Raw genomic sequence first — 20,786 nt, 5'->3', positions numbered from 1 at the left:
TCACACAGTGATGGGGCTGACTTCAGTACCCCCACTCTCACCAATAAACAGGCCATCCGGACAAAAGCTAAACAGATAAATGCTGAAGTTAAATGTCACAAAAGTCACAAATCAATAGTCCTGTATTTACAGAACATTTTACCCAAACACAAAAGAATATACTTTCTTCTCAGAAGCTTATAGAACTTTCTCAAAAACTGACTATATACTTGTACACAAAGCAGTAAGTCTCAACAGAGACAAGAAAATTGAATTAAGACCCTGGAGCTTAGCTGACCAATGTGGATTAAATCTGGATATCTTCAATAGCAGAGAGCTTACAAGCTCATAGACACTGAGCAACTCTCTATGGAATGAAAAATGAATCAACACAGAAATCAAGACAGAAACTATTAAAACTTTTTAGAATTGAGTGAAAATGAAAACAACACATCCTATCCTAGTGGGCAGGATGCAGTCAGTTCTGAGAGGCAAGTTGATACCACTAAGTGTCTACATCAAAAAATTGGATAGATCTCATTAGTAACTTGATAGCACACCTGAAGGCTCTAGAACAACAACAACAGCAACAACAACAAAACACTCAAAAGAAAATGGCAAAAAATAAACTAAGGGCTGAAGTCAATGAAATAGAAACAACAACAAAATAATACCAAAAAAAAAAAAAATCCATGAAAGGAATAGTTGGTTCTTTTGAGAAAATCAGTAAGATTGACAAGCCCATAGCCAAATTAACTAGGAGAAAGAAAGAGAAGATCCAAATTAATACAGTTAGAGATGGAAAGGGGACAACAGACATCGGTGAAATCCAGAGAATAATGACATACTTTAAAAAAGCTGTAATCTACGACACTGGAAAGCAGAAAAGAAACGGATGCATTTCTTGACATATATGGCCTTTCAAAGGTGAATCAAGATCATATGAGAAATTTAAACATACTCATAAACCCTGATGAAATAGAAGCAGTAATTAAAAGTTTCCTGGTCCAAAAAGCTCAGGGACAGAGGGATTCAGTGCAGAATTCTATTAGACCTTCGAAAAGAAGATGTCAATACTCCTTAAATTATTCTATAAAGTAGAAACAGAAGTAACATTCCTTGATTCTTTTTTTTTTTTTTTGGTTCTTTTTTTCGGAGCTGGGGACCGAACCCAGGGCCTTGCGCTTCCTAGGTAAGCGCTCTACCACTGAGCTAAATCCCCAGCCCCTCCTTGATTCTTTTTATGAAGCCACAATTACTCCAATACCTAAACTATACAAAGACCAACAAAATGAATTACAAACCAATATCCTTTATGAACACTGGTGCAAAAAAAAATCAATAAAATACTTACAGACCAAATCTAAGAACATATCAAAATGATTGTCCAATTGTCTGATCAACTTGGCTTCAACCCAGAGAAGCAGAGATGGTTCAAGATACATAGATCAATACACATAATGCACCTTATAAACAGACCAAAAGATAAAAACCACATGATCATCTCATTAGATGCCTAAAGGTCTTTGACAAAAATCCATCATCCCTTTGTGTTAAAAGTCCTTGAGAAACTAGGGATACACAGGATATACCTCAACATAATAAGGTATGTTACAGCAATATATTACAGCCCGTGCCAACCTAGACAGAAATGTCACACATTTGTACCGAAATGAAGAACAAGAAGACTGCCCACTCTCTCCACACCTATTCAATACAGTACTCGAAGTCTTAGCTAGAGCAATATGACAACTGAAGAAGACCAGGGAGATACAAATAGAAAAAAAAAGAATGTTTTTATTTGCAGATATGATTCTATACATAATAGGCATTAAAAAACCCCATTGGGAAATTTCCACAGCTGATACACACTTTCAGTAAAGTAGCAGGATACAAAACACAGAAAAGGCAGTAGCATTCCTATATACAACCATCAAACTGAGAAAATGGAAATACCTTTCACAATAGCCTCGAAAATATTTGAGGTAACTCTAATCAAGCAAGTGAAAGACTTGTATAATAAAAACTTTAAGGCATTGAAGAAATAAATTAGGTACCAGAAGCTAGATAGATCTCTCCTGCTCATGGACTGATGAGATCAATGGAATGGAAATGGCCGTCCTACTAAAAGCAACTGCAGATTCAACACGATTCCCTTAGAATTCCAACACTTTTCTTCACAACACTGAAAAAAACAGTTTTCAGTTTCATATAGAAACTCAAAAAAATACAAGATAACTAAGATACTATAACAATTCTGATTAGTAAGATAACTATTAGAAATAATCACCATCTCCAATCTCAAGTAGGACTACAGAACTATATTAATAAAAACATCATGGATTGGCATAAAAACAGACATGTTGATTAATGGAATTGAATCGAAGACTTAGTTTAAGTCACACACCTAAGGGTACCTGATTTTGTTTTCTTTCTAACAAACCAGAAGTGCACATTGGGAAGAAAAAAAAAAAAAAAAGATAGCCTCTTCAGCAAATGGTGCTGTTAAACCAGATGTCTGCATGTAGAGGAATGTAAATAGATCTATATTTATCAGTCTGCTCAAAACAACTCCAAATGGACCTCAATACAAGGCCCTGATTCTGATAAGAGAAGTAGGAAGTAGTGTTGAACTCATGACACAGGAAAATACTTAAATACTACTACAGGGGCACTAAAACCAACAATAAATAGAACCTCCTAAAACTGAAGAGATTCTGTACGGCCAAGGACACTGCCAGGTGGGCAAAGCAGTAGTCTACACAATGTAAAAAGTTCTGTGTCAACGACGCAGCTGAGTGTGTGTGTGTGTATCCCAATTTGAAAATAATTTGAAAATGGGGAACAGAGCTAAACAGTTCTCAAAAGATGAAAAACAAAAGGTTGTGAAGCACTTAAAGAAGCAGTCAACATCCTCAGTCATCGGGGAAATGCAGATCAAAACAACCCTGAGATTCCACCTCACACCAGTCACATGGGCCAAGAGCAGTAAAACAAATGACAGCCCATGCTTGTAAGGATGTGGGATACAGTGAATCCTTATTGCTGATGAGAGTGCAAACTTGTACAGCCACTGTGGAAATCAGTGTGATAGTCCCTCGGGAATCTGGAGATCATTCCACTTGAAGATCCAGCTAGATCACTCTTAGGCATATACCCGAAGGGCCTCTACATCCCACCACAGAGATACTTGTTCATGGATATTCTGATCATACTGGGATGTACAACAGCCAAGCTGTCCATTAACTGATCCCTAAATAATGAGATGTGGTACATTTACAGGATGGAATCTTCTGCTTGTTTTGAAAAGTTTTTAAATTTTCAGATAAATGGATGAATCTAGAAACCCAGACCCAGAGACAAATATTGTATGTTTTCTCTTATATGTGGGTCTTAGCGTTTAAGCTTTCAATATGTGTTCTACAGTCCGTATAACCACAGAGGTTAGGTACCTAGAAAGGAACTGGGAGAAATAGAGGATCTCCTAGGGAAGGGAGTTTAGGATATATTGTTATAAAGGGATAGTGGTAAGAGGGAGCCTTTCTGGGGTGGGAGGACTAAATGGGGAGAGGAAAGAAGAGAAGTGAAGTAGAGAATGTGGGGAGGGACAACTGAAAAGCCATTCAAGGGACCATGTGGAAACATTACTATCGAAGCTTCTTAAAATATATACATATATGAAAGAAATCAAAAGTGGTGTCACTAAGTAAGAGACAATGCCCCAACTAGAATCTTATATCACCAAGTAAAACCTCCAGTCCCAGGAATAGGTTACATCTATTTAAATCATTGGCCAAAGTGACTCCAAAGAAATTGCCAAGCATCTCAGGCTGTTGCCAAAGCTATTTGTTTTCCAAAACTGTTGGTAAGTCTCTATTCCTGACACAGCACTTAAATAATTCATCAAACGTGGCAAAGTAGAACTGGTGCGTAACTAAAGACTTCAAGTTGAATGCCTGGTGTTCACGGCACTGGAAAGTATTCTTTTGTGCTACCAGAGGAGAAAGGTAGCTCTCAATCAGCTACCACTCCTGTAATAGTGACACAAACATCTGCAAGTAACCCACCACTCTGATTGGATTTAAGCACACTCTATGAAATTGAACCTGTGTCTGACACCACTGTGGTGGCCAAGAACCCCAGACTAGATGGGGCCTGGGCCTAAGGGAAAACCTAATATTACTGTTCTTCTAAAGCTGTCGTCCTTAGCCTTCCTGGAGCTCTGACCCTTAAATACACTTTCTCATGATGTAATGACCCCAGCCATAAAAGTATTTTTGTTGCTACTTCATAACCGTAACTTTGCTACTGTTATGAATTGTAAACATCTGTGTTTTCCAATGGTCTTAGGTGACCCCTGTAAAAGAGTCATTCAGCCACCAAAGGGACTGTGATCCACAGGTTGAGAACCACTGTTCTAACCAAGTATTATATAAAGCAGTAAACGTCTCCTAATAACATCGTGCTACATCCATACATTAGTCCTGTATTCAGCCATCCTCGGAGAAACAACTCCATGCAGTAGATGAGAACTGACACAGAGAACAGTAACTGGACAGAGTGCAGAAAGTAAAAGATTTTGGAGCACTGTCGTAAATGGATGTCTTCATTGAGCCATTTCTTTAGGACATAGGGAACTCGGTAGAGGAGAAGGCAGAAGGAATGTAAGAGCTAAAGGGGATGGATGAGTCCAGGAAAACAGGGTCCTCCGGACTGGACAGATTCACATATAAATTCAGAGAAACTGTGGCCACACACTCTGCCCATACAGGTTCAAGCCGAGATGGTCCCATTGGTGAGAATGGGAAAGGACCTGAGTCCCCAACCCTCACCAAGAAGCTATCTGTACTTGATATCTGCTTCCAACTGAAAATGCATTTTCCAAGTGGAGTTTCACTGGGTTTATTAACCCCACTTCAGGATAGGTCCTACACCCCACACCCAGCAGTAGATGGCCAACAAAACAAAATGTCTTGTGGACTTAGTTTCAAATGACTTTGATCCGGCATTTTTTTGTCTTGCTGGTCTTTTGCTTGTCTATGTTGCAGACATGTTCTGAGACTCCTCTTTTATATCTGGAGTAGTAACATCTGTCTTTTAGGGCCATTTAGCATGTATACGTAGGGCAGCAAACAACTCAACTGGCACAAAACAGGCAAGCCATGTTCACTCCTTATCTCCAGAAGCATAAAAAGCTTAGGCAAACGATGGAAAAGATTCGAGTGCGTTTTGGTTTTGTTTGGGGGGTGGGGGGTGTGTTCAAGACAGGGTTTCTCGATGTAGCCATGTCTCCGCTGGAGCTCACTCTGTACACCAGGCCCGCGCTCGAACTCACTGAGATCCAGCCACCTGCCTCTACTTCCCAAGTGCCGGGACCAAAGGCGTGCACCACCGTCTCCAGCCGACAAATACTAAGGAATGTTTTTCAGACAGGTTTGCATGTAGCTCGAACTATCCTCCAACTTATCATATCTCCAAGGACGACCTTAAACTTCTGGTTGTTCTTCCACACCGTCCTAGTGCTAAGATGACAAGTGTGTGCCACCTCCCTCAGAGGCCGCCTCTCTCAGAGGCCGCCTCTCTCAGATGCTGTTCTGAGGATGGGACCTACGGCCTCTTGCATGCCGTGCCAGCATTCTACTTAATGGTTGTCATCTCTGGCCCCTCAGTGGACACTGTTAAAAGCAATGCGTATTGTGTGTGCCTTTGCAGATCACAAGGAAGAAATCGCTGCGTTTGCATCATGGATAACACAAAGGAAAAGAACAACTTCAAAGACGCCCTTCTGCTCCGCATGGGACTAAATGATAACAAGGCAGGCATGGAAGGGTTGGATAAGGAGAAAATTAACAAAATTATCATGGAAGCCACAAAGGTGTGTTCTTGCCTCTTTGAATATCTGTGATCTACTTAGTATAAAGCCATTAAGTTTGATTTACTATCCTTTTTATTAAAAATATTTTAATGTAGCATTAAATTATGAAATGTGGGGGTTGGGGATTTAGCTCAGTGGTAGAGCGCTTGCCTAGCAACTGCAAGGCCCTGGGTTTGGTCCCCAGCTCCGAAAAAAAAAAAAAAAGAAAAAAGGAAAAATTATGAAATGTGTAAATGCCTTTTAAATCTGTTCCTGTTACCATGATTTCTACTTTGAATTTGTATAATATACACATAAAAGCAAAAGGATGCACATTTTTTCCTCCTTTCCTTTTCCCCCATGTAAGTGAGTATTATAATTGGATGGGAGATTATGCTTGTATATGTGGATGTAGTTTATTGATCTAATTGGAATTGTTACTGATTGACAAATAAGTCATCCTTATCTCGTTTTTATAAACAGTACTACAGTAAGTTTACTTTTTTTCTTTTTTCTTTTTTTTTTTTTTTTGGTGTGTGTGTGTGAGGCAGGGTCTTCCTATAAAGTCCTGGCAGTCATTATATAAGCCAGACTGGCCTTAAATTCATAGAAATCCTCCTGCCTTTGCTGTGATGAAAGGCATGTGCCACCATGCCCGTCTTACATTTACTATTTTTATATGTGTGCAAGTGCAACTAAAGAAGAGATATCTTGAAATGGAATTGCTCTCTAGGATACAGATGACATGTATACAATTTTTATGAGTTGCTAGATAAATAGCCACTTTGTCTATTTATATGAATTTATATATATCACCATATCAAAACTGCCAGAAAAGACCATGGCTCTGAATGTTAGGATTTGCCAAGTTGAGGTAACTGTTTAGCACTAACAACTCAGTCAACATGGTCAAATGATATGAGTAGGCGTTCAAGTGAAGAAGATGCGCACACTTCTCAAACACAAAAAGATACCAGCAACATTAGTTACTAAGAGAAGGCAACTTTAAAAATCCCAGGGAGATGCCACCCGCACTAGTGTTAGCCAGAATAGCTACAATAAATAAGACAACGGGAAGTGTAGCCAGGGATATGGGGAAGCTGGAATCTTCATATGCAGAGTCATGGAAAACAGCTTGACAGTCCCTCAAAGGGTTAAACACGCATTGCCGTAAGACACAGAAATATGCTGTTGAATGCATATTGAGAGGAATGACAATGTCTGTCCGTGCAAAACTGTTCTTAAAGCTCTATACCAGCATTTTCATGAGAGTCAAATTAGATAATAACAGCATCTGCAACCTGATCAAGTGGCAGCCACTGTGTTCAGTGGTGGAACCTGTGAGAATTGACTCAGTGGCTTATCTGTTTCTTTCATGACTTAACACTAACACTCTGAAGAGAGAGAGAACGGATGAGCTCCCTGCTGCGCCTCGAATATGCCATGTGGACACACCACAGTGAGGAGCTTTGCTGTCATTGGTTCGATTTTTAATACAAATCTTAACTCACATTGCTTCCATATAGTATTGTCTCCCAAGGATTACATGATTTAGGGGATAGTGTGTGTGTGTGTGTGTGTGTGTGTGTGTGTGTGTGTGTGTGTGTGTTTAGGGCCTCGTGCATGCTAAGGAAGCATCCTTTACACACAAGGAAGCTGATGCAGAAAGGTGAAGTAATTTTCAGATTACCCAACTAACTTTTGAAATCAGTGTGACTCCAGAGTCACACTCTTAGCCACTAAGTGACATCCTACAGTGATTGACCCTTTCCTTCGTATGCCTTGCTTTCTCTGCAGGGGTCCAGATTTTATGGAAATGAACTCAAGAAGGAGAAGCAAGTCAATCAACGGATTGAAAACATGATGCAGCAAAAGGCGCAAATTACCAGCCAGCAACTAAGGAAGGCCCAGCTACAGGTACTTGTTCAGTTGCTGGGGAAGTTGGTGGAACAGGAATTAACAACAGAAGCAGCACCATCCCTCATAACTGCAGACGGTGAGGTAGAAGTGGTCATTGCATTGCTACGCATGCTAACTCAGCCTTGCCCTGCACCTTCCCTGTGCAGACGAGGGACTGGAGTCTTAGTTACCTGCCTGGCTTCAAAGGACAGACAGTTGGCAGGAGCAGGATCTGACCATCCCACAGCATATGTTGTTTTATTGTGTGTGCTTTGCAGCTAGACAAGGCTGTAAGACAAATATGGCTGATTTGAGGGGGGAGGAACTGGGTGAGGATTCCTATAACTTTTTATATTAGAGTGACAGTTTTTTAGTATAATAAAAAGTTATTGGGGTTGGGGATTTAGCTCAGTGGTAGAGCCCGGGTTCGGTCCCCAGCTCCGAAAAAAGAAAGGAAAAAAAAAAGTTATACTACAAATTAAATACCAAATGTACACAAGTTTTTTTTTTTTTTTGAATGAAATGATTTCTAAACACCGAAAGGTTTTGTGTTCTCCAGAAATTGAGGCGGGTGAGAGATAATTCAAAGTTCTCTTAGCTACTAAAAGTTATTTCAATGGAAAAATTTGGAAGGAACCAGGGTTCAGGGGACCCTATGGGAGACTGACAGCTCAAGGCAATCATGTTTCTGCTGTTCAGACTAAAGCTGTGGATGAGTTCATTCTCTATTAAAATCCGACTCAGTGTTAACAAAGGACTGGATACAGGGAAACGCTCTTTACAGATGGGGAGGTCGACATAGAAAGCAAAGTAACTCATGTAACCCAGAGCTTAGCATACTAAGAAAATTGTCATGGATATAGCATGCTACAGAAAAAGATCTTACATAGAGTTCAGAGATCATGCACTTTCTTTTCTGAACTGTATCATTTTAATTTGTTGAGTATTATTTTAATTTGTTGTTGGTAGTGGTGGTGGTGGTAGGTATTTTGTTTTTTTATTGTTTGTGTGTTTGTATGTGACAGGATCTCACACTCTAGCCCTAGCTGGCTTCAGACTCCTGATGATCCTCTTGCTTCATCAACCTCCAGGGTCCTTAGATCACAGGTGTGAGGGACCCAACCCAGGTACAAGATAATTTTTAAGTGGCTGCTTTTCTCACAAAAGATGACCCGAGTGTTGACTCAGTCACCATTTTTGACACTTCACCGCATTCCACTGTGTAGAGATACCCCAACGCTTACATTACCCAACCTCGGTTCCAGTCTTGTATATGTACCTCTGTGACGATAGTCTTCTATCTCTGCACTCTGGTATAGTTATTTTCATCAAAAATTATATTGATTTACATTTTGATGTGTAAGTGTTGCTTTCCTCAAGTGCTCCTTTAAAACCAGACTTCATCCATTTTGTTTCTTTCCACGCTTGTTTAAACTGCCTTTTACTGAGTCAGAGAAGAAACTCTCCTCTCATTATGAGATGTGTTCTTTTATTCGGTTTGTTATGAGGCAGGTTAAGTGGGTGGCATAAGAACCCACAGTAACAGTTTCTTCTTACTTGATAAGAAGAAATCACTTGTTACATTACTGTTCCTGTGTAGAGAGGAACAGACGTACATTCACCTAAGGTAGGTATGGCTGACAAACAGAAGAAACAAGCCCATAAAAACCTGGGCTGGTGAGCCAGCGAGGGAGAAAGAGTGGGGTCACCTATGGGAAGGTGAGTGACTTGTGGTCCAGCAGGGGCGATGGCCTATGCTGCGTAGATGGAATCCCTCCCTCCTTCAGCTAACCCCCTTTGTTGTTCTCACCTCCCATGACCCTGAGTAGCTGGGCAGGAGTTCATACAGATGGGGAACGGAGTGCACACGGAGTGAGTGCTGTGGTCTAGAGTGAGGTCCAGCTACCTCTTCTCCGCTCTTCCTGGGAGGGGATGTCAGTAGGGTGGATCTTGAGAGGGTCTCTTACCTGTAGTCATAGTTGTTCTGATTTCAGGATACTATTAGGTACGCCATACCTACAGTTCCATAGCATCCTTGGCTCTGATTACCATAGTAATTTCTGACACAAATTTTTCTTAAATCACACTGTTCTATTATCTCCTGGTCATAATTACTGGTCTGACAAAAATAATCCGTACTCCATTTCTTGGTGAGGAAGATGGGGGTGGGGGCTTGGTTTAAAACCAAATAATTTGCTGTTAAACAGGCGAGAAAGAAGTCGTAAACAATATTTATGCTCACGTCCTTTTGGCAGCAACTCAAGTTACAGGGCCACACATGGCTGCAAGAGAAGCTATAAAATATGCTCTCTAGCTGGGCGTCCGTCTGCCCAGCCTGTTCTTTTTAGTGGAAAGAATGGAGAGATATATTTGGAGGTTCAACTAACAGTCCAATGCTTACTCCTTCCATATTAGAGTTTATTGTCAATTTCTCTTCATTTATGAGATCTTAGGTATTAAGATTTTCAGGCTTCTATGTACCCTGAATGTGTTCTCAATACATCTATAATTTTGATCACATACTTTAGAACTTACCTAGTCAAACCCAGTGCTGTTCTTTTTAAGATGTTTGTTTTAGGTTCACAGAAAAACTACACAGAAAGTAAAGCTCTCCCTGCCCTCCCACAGGCTAGCCTCAGCCAAGTGTTCTCTCCCATGGGCTAGCCTCAGCCAAGCGTTCTCTCCCAGAAGTGCACTACACTTGTTGTAATTAACGAGCCTACTATGGCATATTTTCATCATGCAAAATCAAAAACTTATTACCAAAGTTTTATGCTTTAAAGTTGCAGACAAGCTCATAGTGCTACACATTTACCATTACAACATTGGTAACCCCATTACAAAGTCCTTTGTGGTCTATTTCTCCATCCTTGTCTCCTACTCATCTCTGGTCTGCACTGATCTATTCACCCTGTCCTAGGTGTCACCCTGGCCAGCATTGGAGCCACACAGTACACACGCAGCCTTTTCAGGCTTCTTTGACTTACACTCCAGTGACTTTGTGTTGTTTCTGGCTCGATAGCTCACTGTTGTCATGCGCTGTATGTTCTTCTTTATCCAGATGTCTAACAGTGTCCATTTCCCTACTGCAGAGCACTGTGCTGACTTCCAAGTCCTGCCAGTTGTGAGTAAGCTGCTCATAGACGCCCATGCTCTCATTTACGTATAGGCATACGTCTTCAACTCCACTCAGTAAATGCAAAGGAATATAATTTGCTGGGCCATGTGATTAGAAAAAAGTTCACTTTTTATAAGAAACTGCCAAACTATCTTCCAAGATGACCACGACGTTTGACATTCTCACTGTGAAGGCTGAGGGCCCCATTGCTATTTGTTCTCCGTTCAGACCACCCTGAGATGTTCAGGACAATGGTATTACATCATTTTACCCTGCATGTCCTCACTGGGAAGAGTAAGGGGTCGCATTTCGTATGCTTAGATGTCATGTAGAAATCTCTGGTGAGGAGTCTGTTAAGGCCTTACGCTTAGTTTTTAATCAGATCATGGGGTTTTATTTTGCTTTTTATTGAATTTGAAGCATCCCTTGTGTATTTTGGATATCAGTCACATACTGGCTCTGGTTTTGCAAATATTTTCTTCTAGTTTAACTTATCTTTTGACTGACTCCCTTAATAGTAACTTTCACTGAGCAGACATACAAAATGTTTCAGTTAAAGTGTGAAGGATTTTTTTTCCAAGTTTAAACAATTGTGTTCTGTTGAAAACAATGTTGTCTTTAAATTGCCTTTATTCTGTAAACAGTTTGCTTTTGGGCAGCTGAGTTTTGTTGATCTGTAATCTACACGTACGTTTGCTAGAAGCTTTACAGGCACAGAGGAACATAGCTGGTGTGTTGCTCTGACTTTGAGGGTTCGTACGGATTTTTGCAGTTTAAGCTGCTGATGACCTGAAAGAACAGAAAGTGCTTTTCATTGAGCAGCAGAATCTCAGATTTGGTTCCAGTTGGATTGAATGTTTTATGGGAGCCTCGATGGCATCTCTCAGAACAGGAGTGGTAGGAAATGTGTTTTATGTTGATTATTTAATCGTTTCATTTGTCGAGCTTCCTCTAAAAGAAGCTGTGTATAGGGGAGGAGGCTGAGGAAGTTCCAAGGAGACAAGAAGGTCTCAGAGAACAGAGATATTTTCATAGGAAGTGTTTCTATTTTGGACTCCCATTTTCCACATGCTAGATCTTATTCTGTGTGACGTGATAGTGTAAATGCCTGCTAGTTGGACTGAGGGAAGAAGTTTGCATGCAGAAGCTGGGCCGTCCATTTGGACCCTCCTTGAATATTCTCCACTGGACTCCACTCTCATACACTCCTGGAAGGCACAGTCGCCTGACTGTTGTCATATAAGTGTCTTCTAATGAGCTCATAAACTGAGTAAGCAAGCATCCGAATTCGTTACGTGAAGTCTGCACAGCCAATCAGTGCATTCCGGCCATTTCAACTGCTGCCTCTACTAACTTGGACCATCTCAGTAGACTTTATGGAGAAACTAAGTCAAAATAAAAAGTAGTATTTCCAAATATTGTCCTAAATGTAGTAGAAATTGATGATTTTAAAAACAGAAATTACATTAGCATAGAGTGTAGATATAAACTATAAGACTAAGGAGTTGGGAATTTAGCTCAGTGGTAGAGCGCTTGCCTAGCAAGCACAGGGCCCTGGGTTCGGTCCCCAGCTCCGAAAAAAAGAAAGAAAAAAAAAAAAAAAAAGACTAGAGTTGGTCTGAATTTGTTCAGCATTGAAGACTATTCAGTCTGTTAGCCACATGTGGTAGTCACACCTCTCACCCCAGCACTCAGGAGGCAGGTGGGTCTCTGTGACTTCTAGGCCAGCCTGGTCTACATAGTAGGTTTAGAACAGCCAGGACTACACAAAGAGTCTCCAAAACAAACAACAGCAATGACAAAGACAAAAAAAGAAAAAGAAAAACAAAAAAAGCCAAAGCCTGTGTTAGAGAGGATCATAAGACTATGAAAGAGTAGCCTGTTTTCAAGTCCAGCTCTCCCATTTGTCAGCTCTATGACTCAGAACAAATTTCTTAATCTTTGTAAACTTTCATTTTCTCATTCATCAGACTAATAATTGTAATCTCAGAATTATTTTGACTAGTGAGTTTATATGGGAAGCACTTAGCATATTACATGACATACTCATTAACTGTCCCTAATACCTTAAAACGAGGGGTAGTCAGCAAGCCCTTGCCTTATCTCTCTCCAAGAACACTTACAAGCATCTCTTCATTCCTTCAACAACCTTTGTCATTAGCTTATTATCAATAAGGATCTAAGAGAGGGCTAATGTAACCATGGTCATGTGCCTAATGAGAGGCATTGCTGAGACACAGAGGAAAGTCCCTATTTTTAACCCCAGTGACACACAAGTTCCCAGAAGTAACAGGAGGAAGAAGGTAGACGTTACAACCCGAGTAGCCTGTGAAAGGCCTTCAGGGGAAAGTGTGATAAATGAGGTATGAATGGGAGCTAAAGGGAGAGAAACGTTGGAAGCTGAGACACTGCATCTGGGAGAACAGAAAGCATTCAGACAGGACGGGTGGGTGACTAACGAGGGGTTGTAAAGGAAGAGGGAAAGGATGAGTCACACTGTGAGGCTTCCTCTGGGCAGCTGTGCGCTTGCACTAAGTACAAGAGAGAACTTCACAGAGAGGCTGTCCCAGCGTTAATCATGAGTGAGGAGTTTTCCCTCCTGGTTTGCTTTCTACTCATCTTTTGCTTCCCTATATTATTCCAAGCCAAAATATTTCAGATGCCACTCCCTTATTCTTACCTCATTCATATTTTAGGCATGTTGTAATTATTATAGCTTATCTAATACAATAAGGGCCACATGGAAACAAGAAAAAAAGAGAACATTGGTTCTCTGGCACAAAGACAAAGCTGCACCTGAGTATCATGGGAAGTTTGAGTTGACCGATGAGAGGTGTGGCAGAACTCAGACAGGTATTCTAGATACGAGCAGTCCAAGAAGGCAGAGTCCCTCAGGTCAGTGAGAGTGGCAGACCCAGCAGGAGATAGGCCTTCTGTACACTGTCAGTGCCTGCTACAGGCAGATGGAATTCGGAGGCCTTGTTTCTAAGAGAAGAATTGCAATTTTAATCTCCAGCTAGTGGGTGGCGAGTGTGTCTGCTCTAGGGAAGACCATGAAACAAGTATTCTGTAAATGAGGGCAAGGCTGAAGACAGCATGGGCCTGGGAGGTGGGCAGGCACAGCCTACCTTCGTGGCTCTCCACGCGACACAGTTGCTTTCATGTAAGAGCTCACTGGTTTCTCTCAACTCGGTTGCAGTGTTTTGCCTCTGTCGATCCTTTCAGTAGCAGGTTATGTTCTGCTTGTGCTGTGCTTGTTCTACAGCTACTGTCTGTTGTGATTTACGTTATGATGTAGAATGCAAACCAGGAGGGAAAACTCCTCACGCTCACCATTAACGCTGGGACAGTCTCTTCCGTGAAGTTCTCTCTTGTACTTGGTGCAAGCGTGCAGCTGCCCAGAGGAAGCCTCACAGTGTGACTCATCCCTTCCCTCTTCCTTCACTATCTCTTGTTAGATCTTATAGGTTGTTAAAATTAACACTGTCCCCAGTCACCCTTTGCAGGGTAAGCTGGAAACCCACATTTAAAGCATGAGTGCAGGCAGCCCCTACAAACAGGGTATGAGCATGTTTGCCATGTAAACTTTTCTTGACTCACCTATTTTGTCTATATTCATTTCTTTTTTTGCTGTTCAATCCGATCGTTTTTCTGTGAAGAGGCAAAAAGTTTTTAAAGATTACAATTCTGCATTGTTATAGATTTGTATAGAATAACAATTTCTGACATTAGCTCTTGTCCTGCCTAGTTTTATGTCAACCTAACACCAGCTAGAATCAGGGAAGAGAGACTCTGACCTGAGAGAACGCCTCCATAAGATCAAGCTATAGACAAGCCTGGAGGGCATTTCCTTAGTTAGCGATTGGCATGGGAGGGCCCAGCCCATTGTGGGTGGTGCCACTCCTCGGCTGGTGTCCTGGGTTCTAAGGAACCAAGCAGGCTGAGCAAGCCATGAGAAGCAAGCCAGTAAGCAGCACCCTCCATGGCCTCTGTCGGTCTTTGCCTCCAGGTCCCTGCCCTGTGTGAGTTCCAGTCCCGACTGCTCTCAATGATGCTGGAGCTGAGTGAAATAAACCCTGCTGCCCCAAGCTTCCTCCCTTCCTGAAGTTTCAGCACCGCAATAGAAACCTTAACCAGGACGGCCCTGAGAGGGAGTTTTGCAGCAGGAATATCTATAGTACTTCAGCGTGTTCACTTGTCTAACACGGCATTACATCACACACAGAGGTGTAATCTCTTATGTGCATCTCCTTTGTTCTGTTTTAAGACAGTAACACTTTGAGTCAAATGGGAATTGTTTAATTTGCCTAAATAGAAACTTTCAGTTATAATGAGTTTCTTCAAGTTAGTTCAGCAGTAGCATCGTTTGATGTGGGTGACTGGGATAGCTCACTTATCTGTTAAACACTCGGCAAGTCCCTGCTATATTTCCTGGAAGAATAGAAAGAATCGCCAGGAAGTTCCATTTAAACATAGGCTGTCAGTCTGGGTAGAGGGCTCAGCGGGGAAAGCCCTTGCTGTGTAAGCATGAGGATCTGAGTTTGGACCCCCAACACCATGTGAAAGTCAGGTATGGCATCATGTGTGTAGCCCCAGTACTGGGTGGGGAGACGGGGGGGGGGGCGGTTCCAGGAGCTCAGTGGCCAGCCCAACCAAAGCAACAGGCGCCAAGTTCACTGAGAAATCCTGTTTCAAAGTACAAGGGGGAGAGCAACAGAGGAAGAGACCCAGGGCACTGCAGCCCAAGCACCCATGCATAGGTAAGCATCACGCTTACACATACACACAAACTCAAAGATAATGACTAGGAATAGGCTCTCTGTGTGAAAAATAAAAGCAGCTACTAACCTTACTAATAAACAACAATAAATTACATACCCCTGGATAAAAGAAAATATATACCTACTAGGTAAGTAGGTGGATGGATGGATAGATGAGCAGATTGGCAGATAGAAAGATACCTTCTGAATTAAGATTAATGATTAATGATGTTTTGATATCATATTGTCTAAAAGTATGTTTTAAAAATTAGGTTGACAGATTTGCGATGGAATTAGAACGGAACCGGAATTTGAACAACACCATAGTTCACGTGGACATGGATGCTTTCTATGCGGCCGTAGAAATGAGGGACAACCCGGAACTGAAGGAGAAGCCCATCGCTGTAGGATCCATGAGCATGCTGGTAAGTAGGTGAAAACCAAAAGCAAAGGGAATGTCATAGGATGCTCAGCTAAGCCTGCGGGCTGAGGCTTGCCGGTTTGTGGAGTACTTCTTCGTGGTTCCAGGTGGCTTACGTACGCTCAGCTACTGAATCCTGCCACTACAACTGGTCACACTCATTTTCATTTCCACTTAGGAACAACGACAATGGAAACAAAAAGCAAAACAAAACAAAACAAAAAAAATCAGAGAGAAAATGGGTGACTGTGCCAAAGTTCCAAACCCAGTAAAACCGCAAAGTAGCATTGCATTCTTCCACTGCAAATCAAGTTTTCAGACGTGTTCTAGAGAGAGTGGAAGAAAAGGCAAGGGAAATATTTGTTTTGAAGGTTTGCAAACTGGCTTGCAGACCAAGTCTGGCCTGTCCTCACGTTTTGTAAAGAGACCGTGTTAGGACAAATGACGATGGCACTTACTATTACTGTCACCTCAAAGAACACAGCTGGACAGAGTTAATAATTGCTAACAGCACATCTGCAAAACCCCCAGTGAGTACGCGCCTCGGAGCTTCACAGAGGCGTGGCCAGCCCCTGCTTTACACCATAGCTTGTTGATATATTTACAGTAGTTAATGTTTCCACAATTCAGAGTCATTTGTCTTGTCACCACTAAGATGTCTTTCTTTTGGCTCTCCTAAATCAGAGCGAGGGGACAGGAGACTTGCCCGTGGCTGAAGACACATTCATTAATCGGAGGCGCCCATCTCTATACAGCCTCAGCACTCTGGTGCAACACATCTCCTCTGAAAGTGGCAGCTAGGACAGATGGGCATTTGTATCACAAAAATGCTAGAGAAACAAGGAGAGTTGCTCCCTGTGGCAGACTCCTTCCAACGCCGTAGTTAGCTATAAACCTAGGTCCTCCAATTACTTCGTTATGTATCTGTAATGTATCATGAGCATGCAGGGGACTAACGATCTGGTCCAAAAGCAATGTTTGTTAAAATGTATTTCCCTTTCCTATAAACCACCGATGAAATCTGAAAGAAAGGCAATAAAGCATATATGTATATGTGCATACTTACACACATGTTCTATACATATATGTGTATGTGCATACTTACACACATGTTCTGTACATATATATGTACATGTACATGCTTACACACATGTTCTGTACATATGTATATGTGCACACTTACACACATGTTCTGTCCATATATATGTGCATACTTACATACATGTTCTGTACATATATGTATATGTGCATACTTAAACACATGTATTGTACATATATATGTGCATAATCACACATGTTCTGTACATATATGTATATGTGCATACTTACACACATGTATTGTACATATATGTATATGTGCATACTTACACACATGTTCTACACATATATGTGTATATATGTGTTTGTACATGTACATGTACATATATGTGTTTGAGCTAAACTTGGTGCTTTTGAAACCCACCTAAAAATTAAAACTTCAAGTTCAAAATTGCTGAACTAATAGTTTTTATTTAGTAGACTCATAAAAGCTTGTGTGTGAGCAGGAGTGCTACATGTCTGATTCTTCAGTCTGCTACTCATAGGATGCTTTGGTGAATTTCGGGGCTTTTTGAAATTTTCTGAGTTGACACTGAGAATCAGCACTTGGACCTCATAGCAGCATCCAGGGCTGCATAAGCAATGCTTCTTTTTTCATAGACAGCTCTGTTCAGCCTCCTAATTCTTCAGTTTATGTGAAGAGCAGTAGAGGTGAGTTTTCTGTCATCTGGGATCTGAGAAGTCCAAGATGGACTCACTCAGGCCTGGCACATCTGCAGTGCTGATTAGAATGGCTTCCACCTCACACTTCCTTGTCTCCAGGTGAAGCCCATCACTGAGTACTGTGATTTACCCTTTAACATGTTCTATGTACTTTGCAGTAATTGCAGAGCCATAAGCTTCCCAAGTGGAAGCTGCCGCTCTCAGGACGAAGGCTGCAGGGCCCACAGCACCATCCCTTCCTCATTGTTGTAGGAGGCTGGGCAGGAACTACGCTCCACCTCCTGAGAAGAGTTAAGTGAAGGTGTAAACCCAAGATGTGAGGCACTCGACCTTGTAAAACTTTGCTTCTTCATTAGATCCAGCTTCCATATCAGTGTCAGAGGATTTACTTAGAATTAATAAGCTGTTGCTTTATGTATCTAAGAGTTTTGCCTGCACCTATGTCTATACAATTAACTGCTTCTGGTGGCTGGGGGCTCCTGAAGCCAGAAGAGAGCACTGGGTCTCCTGGAAATGGAGCAGCCATGGTTATGGGCCGTGGTGTGGGTTCGTGGTGTGGGAACTGAACCTAGACTCTGTTCACGAGCAGCCGGTTCTTACTGGAGTCCGGAGCCATCTCGCTGGCCTCAAGACTGATTTATTTAAAGCACTGCTTGGCCTTTCTAGCGCCATCTGCACTTTCTCTTCCAGAGCACTGGGTAAGGATCAGAATAGTTTGGAGTTCTGTCAAGAGGTTTTTTTAATGGATTTTCAAAATGATTAAAGGAAATCTGATTTTTTTTTTCTGAAATAATTCCTTCATTTGATAGATGTGGCCTGCATTTCTCTAGCACTCACTAAGATTCCAAACAAAGGCTCCATTCATTATTAAACTTTGCTGTAAATGATATTGCGGTCCTGCACTTTGACCAGGACCACTGGCAAACACCATCATGAGCAGGATTTACTAAACACTCTCATTTTTTGATTCTCATACTTTTTTTTTTTTTTTTTGGTTCTTTTTTTCGGAGCTGGGGACTGAACCCAGGGCCTTGCGCTTCCTAGGTAAACTCTCTACCACTGAGCTAAATCCCCAGCCCCGATTCTCATACTTTTAAATCTCATTTCCTAGCCAAAGTGTTTTTGGAAAAAAAAAATCAAGCCTTAAAAAAAAAAAAAAGAAAAACTCAATTTTAAAGTCCTTTTTTAATTTTTTAAGCACTTCGTTTTAGAGACATAATATTGTTGATCAGATTTTAGGCCTTTAATTGTTCTGATAAAAAAAATATTTTCAGATAGGACAAATGTATACTACTGATTGAGCGTGTCTAACCCAAAACATACGAAATACATTTTTAAAGATTTTGACTTTGGGGCCTTCACCTACATGCACATGGATACACATGAACACGTGTACATATATGTACACAAGCACAAAAAGGTTTTGGGTTTTGGAACATTTTTTATTTCAGACTTCCCAATCAAGGATGGTTAACTAGAAAAAAAACCTATATAAATATTCCCAAATATAAAAACTTAAATATGAAATGCTTCCAGTCCCAAACAGTTTAAACAGAGACCGTCTTCCTGCATTATATTATACTCATACTTGCTATCCGTGTTACCTCACATAATACGTGTGCTATTGGTCTTTTCCTATCACTTCATAACCATTCCATTTTATTTACTATTAGCTCCATATTGGTTCCACTACCATCCAGGCCTAGGTATATACTATATTACATATATGTATATAATATATGTGTATATATAATATATGCAGTATATATTAAAACCGTTGAAGCTTAATTAAATTATTTAAAGCCATTATTTGCTGTCCCTGGGTGACCTTGAACCTCAAACCAGTCGTTCTCCTGCCTTAGACTCCTAATGGCTGGAATTACAGCTATCCACCCCCACATCCACTTTGAAGAGTTTTTCACTGTTCAGTCCTGCTTATTACCTGATATCATGCCATAAATTTAGAAGTAACAGTGAGACAGGGTCACGGTTTTCAAGAAAGTCAAGATGTGGTTCAAGACAGCAGCTTATAAAAGAAATGCCCTTGAATTGAGAATGCATATCAGTAATGTGTTTCTTATGAATGCCCCAATCGATGTGTCCACTTAGGGTTGTTTATTTTTCCCTCTGCGGTCCATTTTCTTTCAGGCTACTTCAAATTACCACGCAAGGAGGTTTGGGGTTCGCGCAGCCATGCCAGGATTTATTGCCAAGAGACTCTGCCCACAACTTATTATAGTGCCCCCAAACTTTGACAAGTATAGAGCTGTGAGTAAGGAGGTAAGGATGTCTCACCCCTACCCTTTTATGCCTTTCTGTCACCTGGGCAACTCCATATGCCTCAGCCTGTCAGGGATTGGTCGGCCTATCTATAGTGAATGGGTATGGTTTGCAGACCACACCGCCCTGTTTCCTGTTGGTCTCACCTACAGTGCATGGTGAGCTGGGAATAGTTTGCAGAACACACCGTTGTTTCCTTTTGGTCTTACCATAGTGAATGTCAAGCTGTGTACAATATGCAGAAACCACCCTGTCTGTCTCCCGACCGTTTGTCTTCCGTGTATTTTTCATCTACTCTCAATCTGTCAAACCTCTATAATCCCTCAAAATTTTGCATAGCCTTAATAATTATAACAACATTAATTTTCAATATTTTTCTCCATGTATAAATTTTTTCTAGAACAGTCTAATATTTCTAATATATAGAACCTTTATGTTCACCATTAATAACTTCAATCTATTCTAAATAAATTTTTAATTGTTATTTTTTGTTGCTTGTTTGGAACAAGCCTGGAACTCACTGTGTAGCTCAGACTAAGCTTAGCTCTTGAGTGCTAGGGTTGCAGGCATGAGTCCCCACGCCCGTCTCTGCTTCTAAACAAAACTCACTTAGCTGCTTAGTGGCTTTGCTTGCTTCGTAGTCTTCCCAGCTATGTGACCATGTAATGCCCAGTAGACCTTCAGAAAAGGGGATGCTCCCGTACTTTGAAAAGA

At 41.2% G+C, this 20,786-nt stretch overlaps 1 protein-coding gene across 2 annotated transcripts in view; it reads left to right on the top strand.

The window, feature by feature from the left end:
• Window positions 1-20,786, top strand: part of Polk (DNA polymerase kappa) — a 60,251-nt gene that overhangs the window by 15,120 nt on the left and 24,345 nt on the right. For both annotated transcript variants that reach the window (NM_138516.2, NM_001433859.1), the window contains 4 exon segments: window positions 5,692-5,854; window positions 7,631-7,750; window positions 15,883-16,035; window positions 19,941-20,072. In NM_138516.2, coding sequence (NP_612525.2) covers window positions 5,723-5,854; window positions 7,631-7,750; window positions 15,883-16,035; window positions 19,941-20,072 — 537 coding nt within the window. In that variant the 5' untranslated portion in view covers window positions 5,692-5,722.

This window comes from Rattus norvegicus, chromosome 2 (assembly GCF_021556685.1).
Source record: "Rattus norvegicus strain SHRSP/BbbUtx chromosome 2, alternate assembly SHRSP_T2T, whole genome shotgun sequence".
Taxonomy (NCBI): Eukaryota; Metazoa; Chordata; class Mammalia; order Rodentia; family Muridae; genus Rattus; species Rattus norvegicus.
This window is presented reverse-complemented; position numbering and strand designations above follow the sequence as displayed.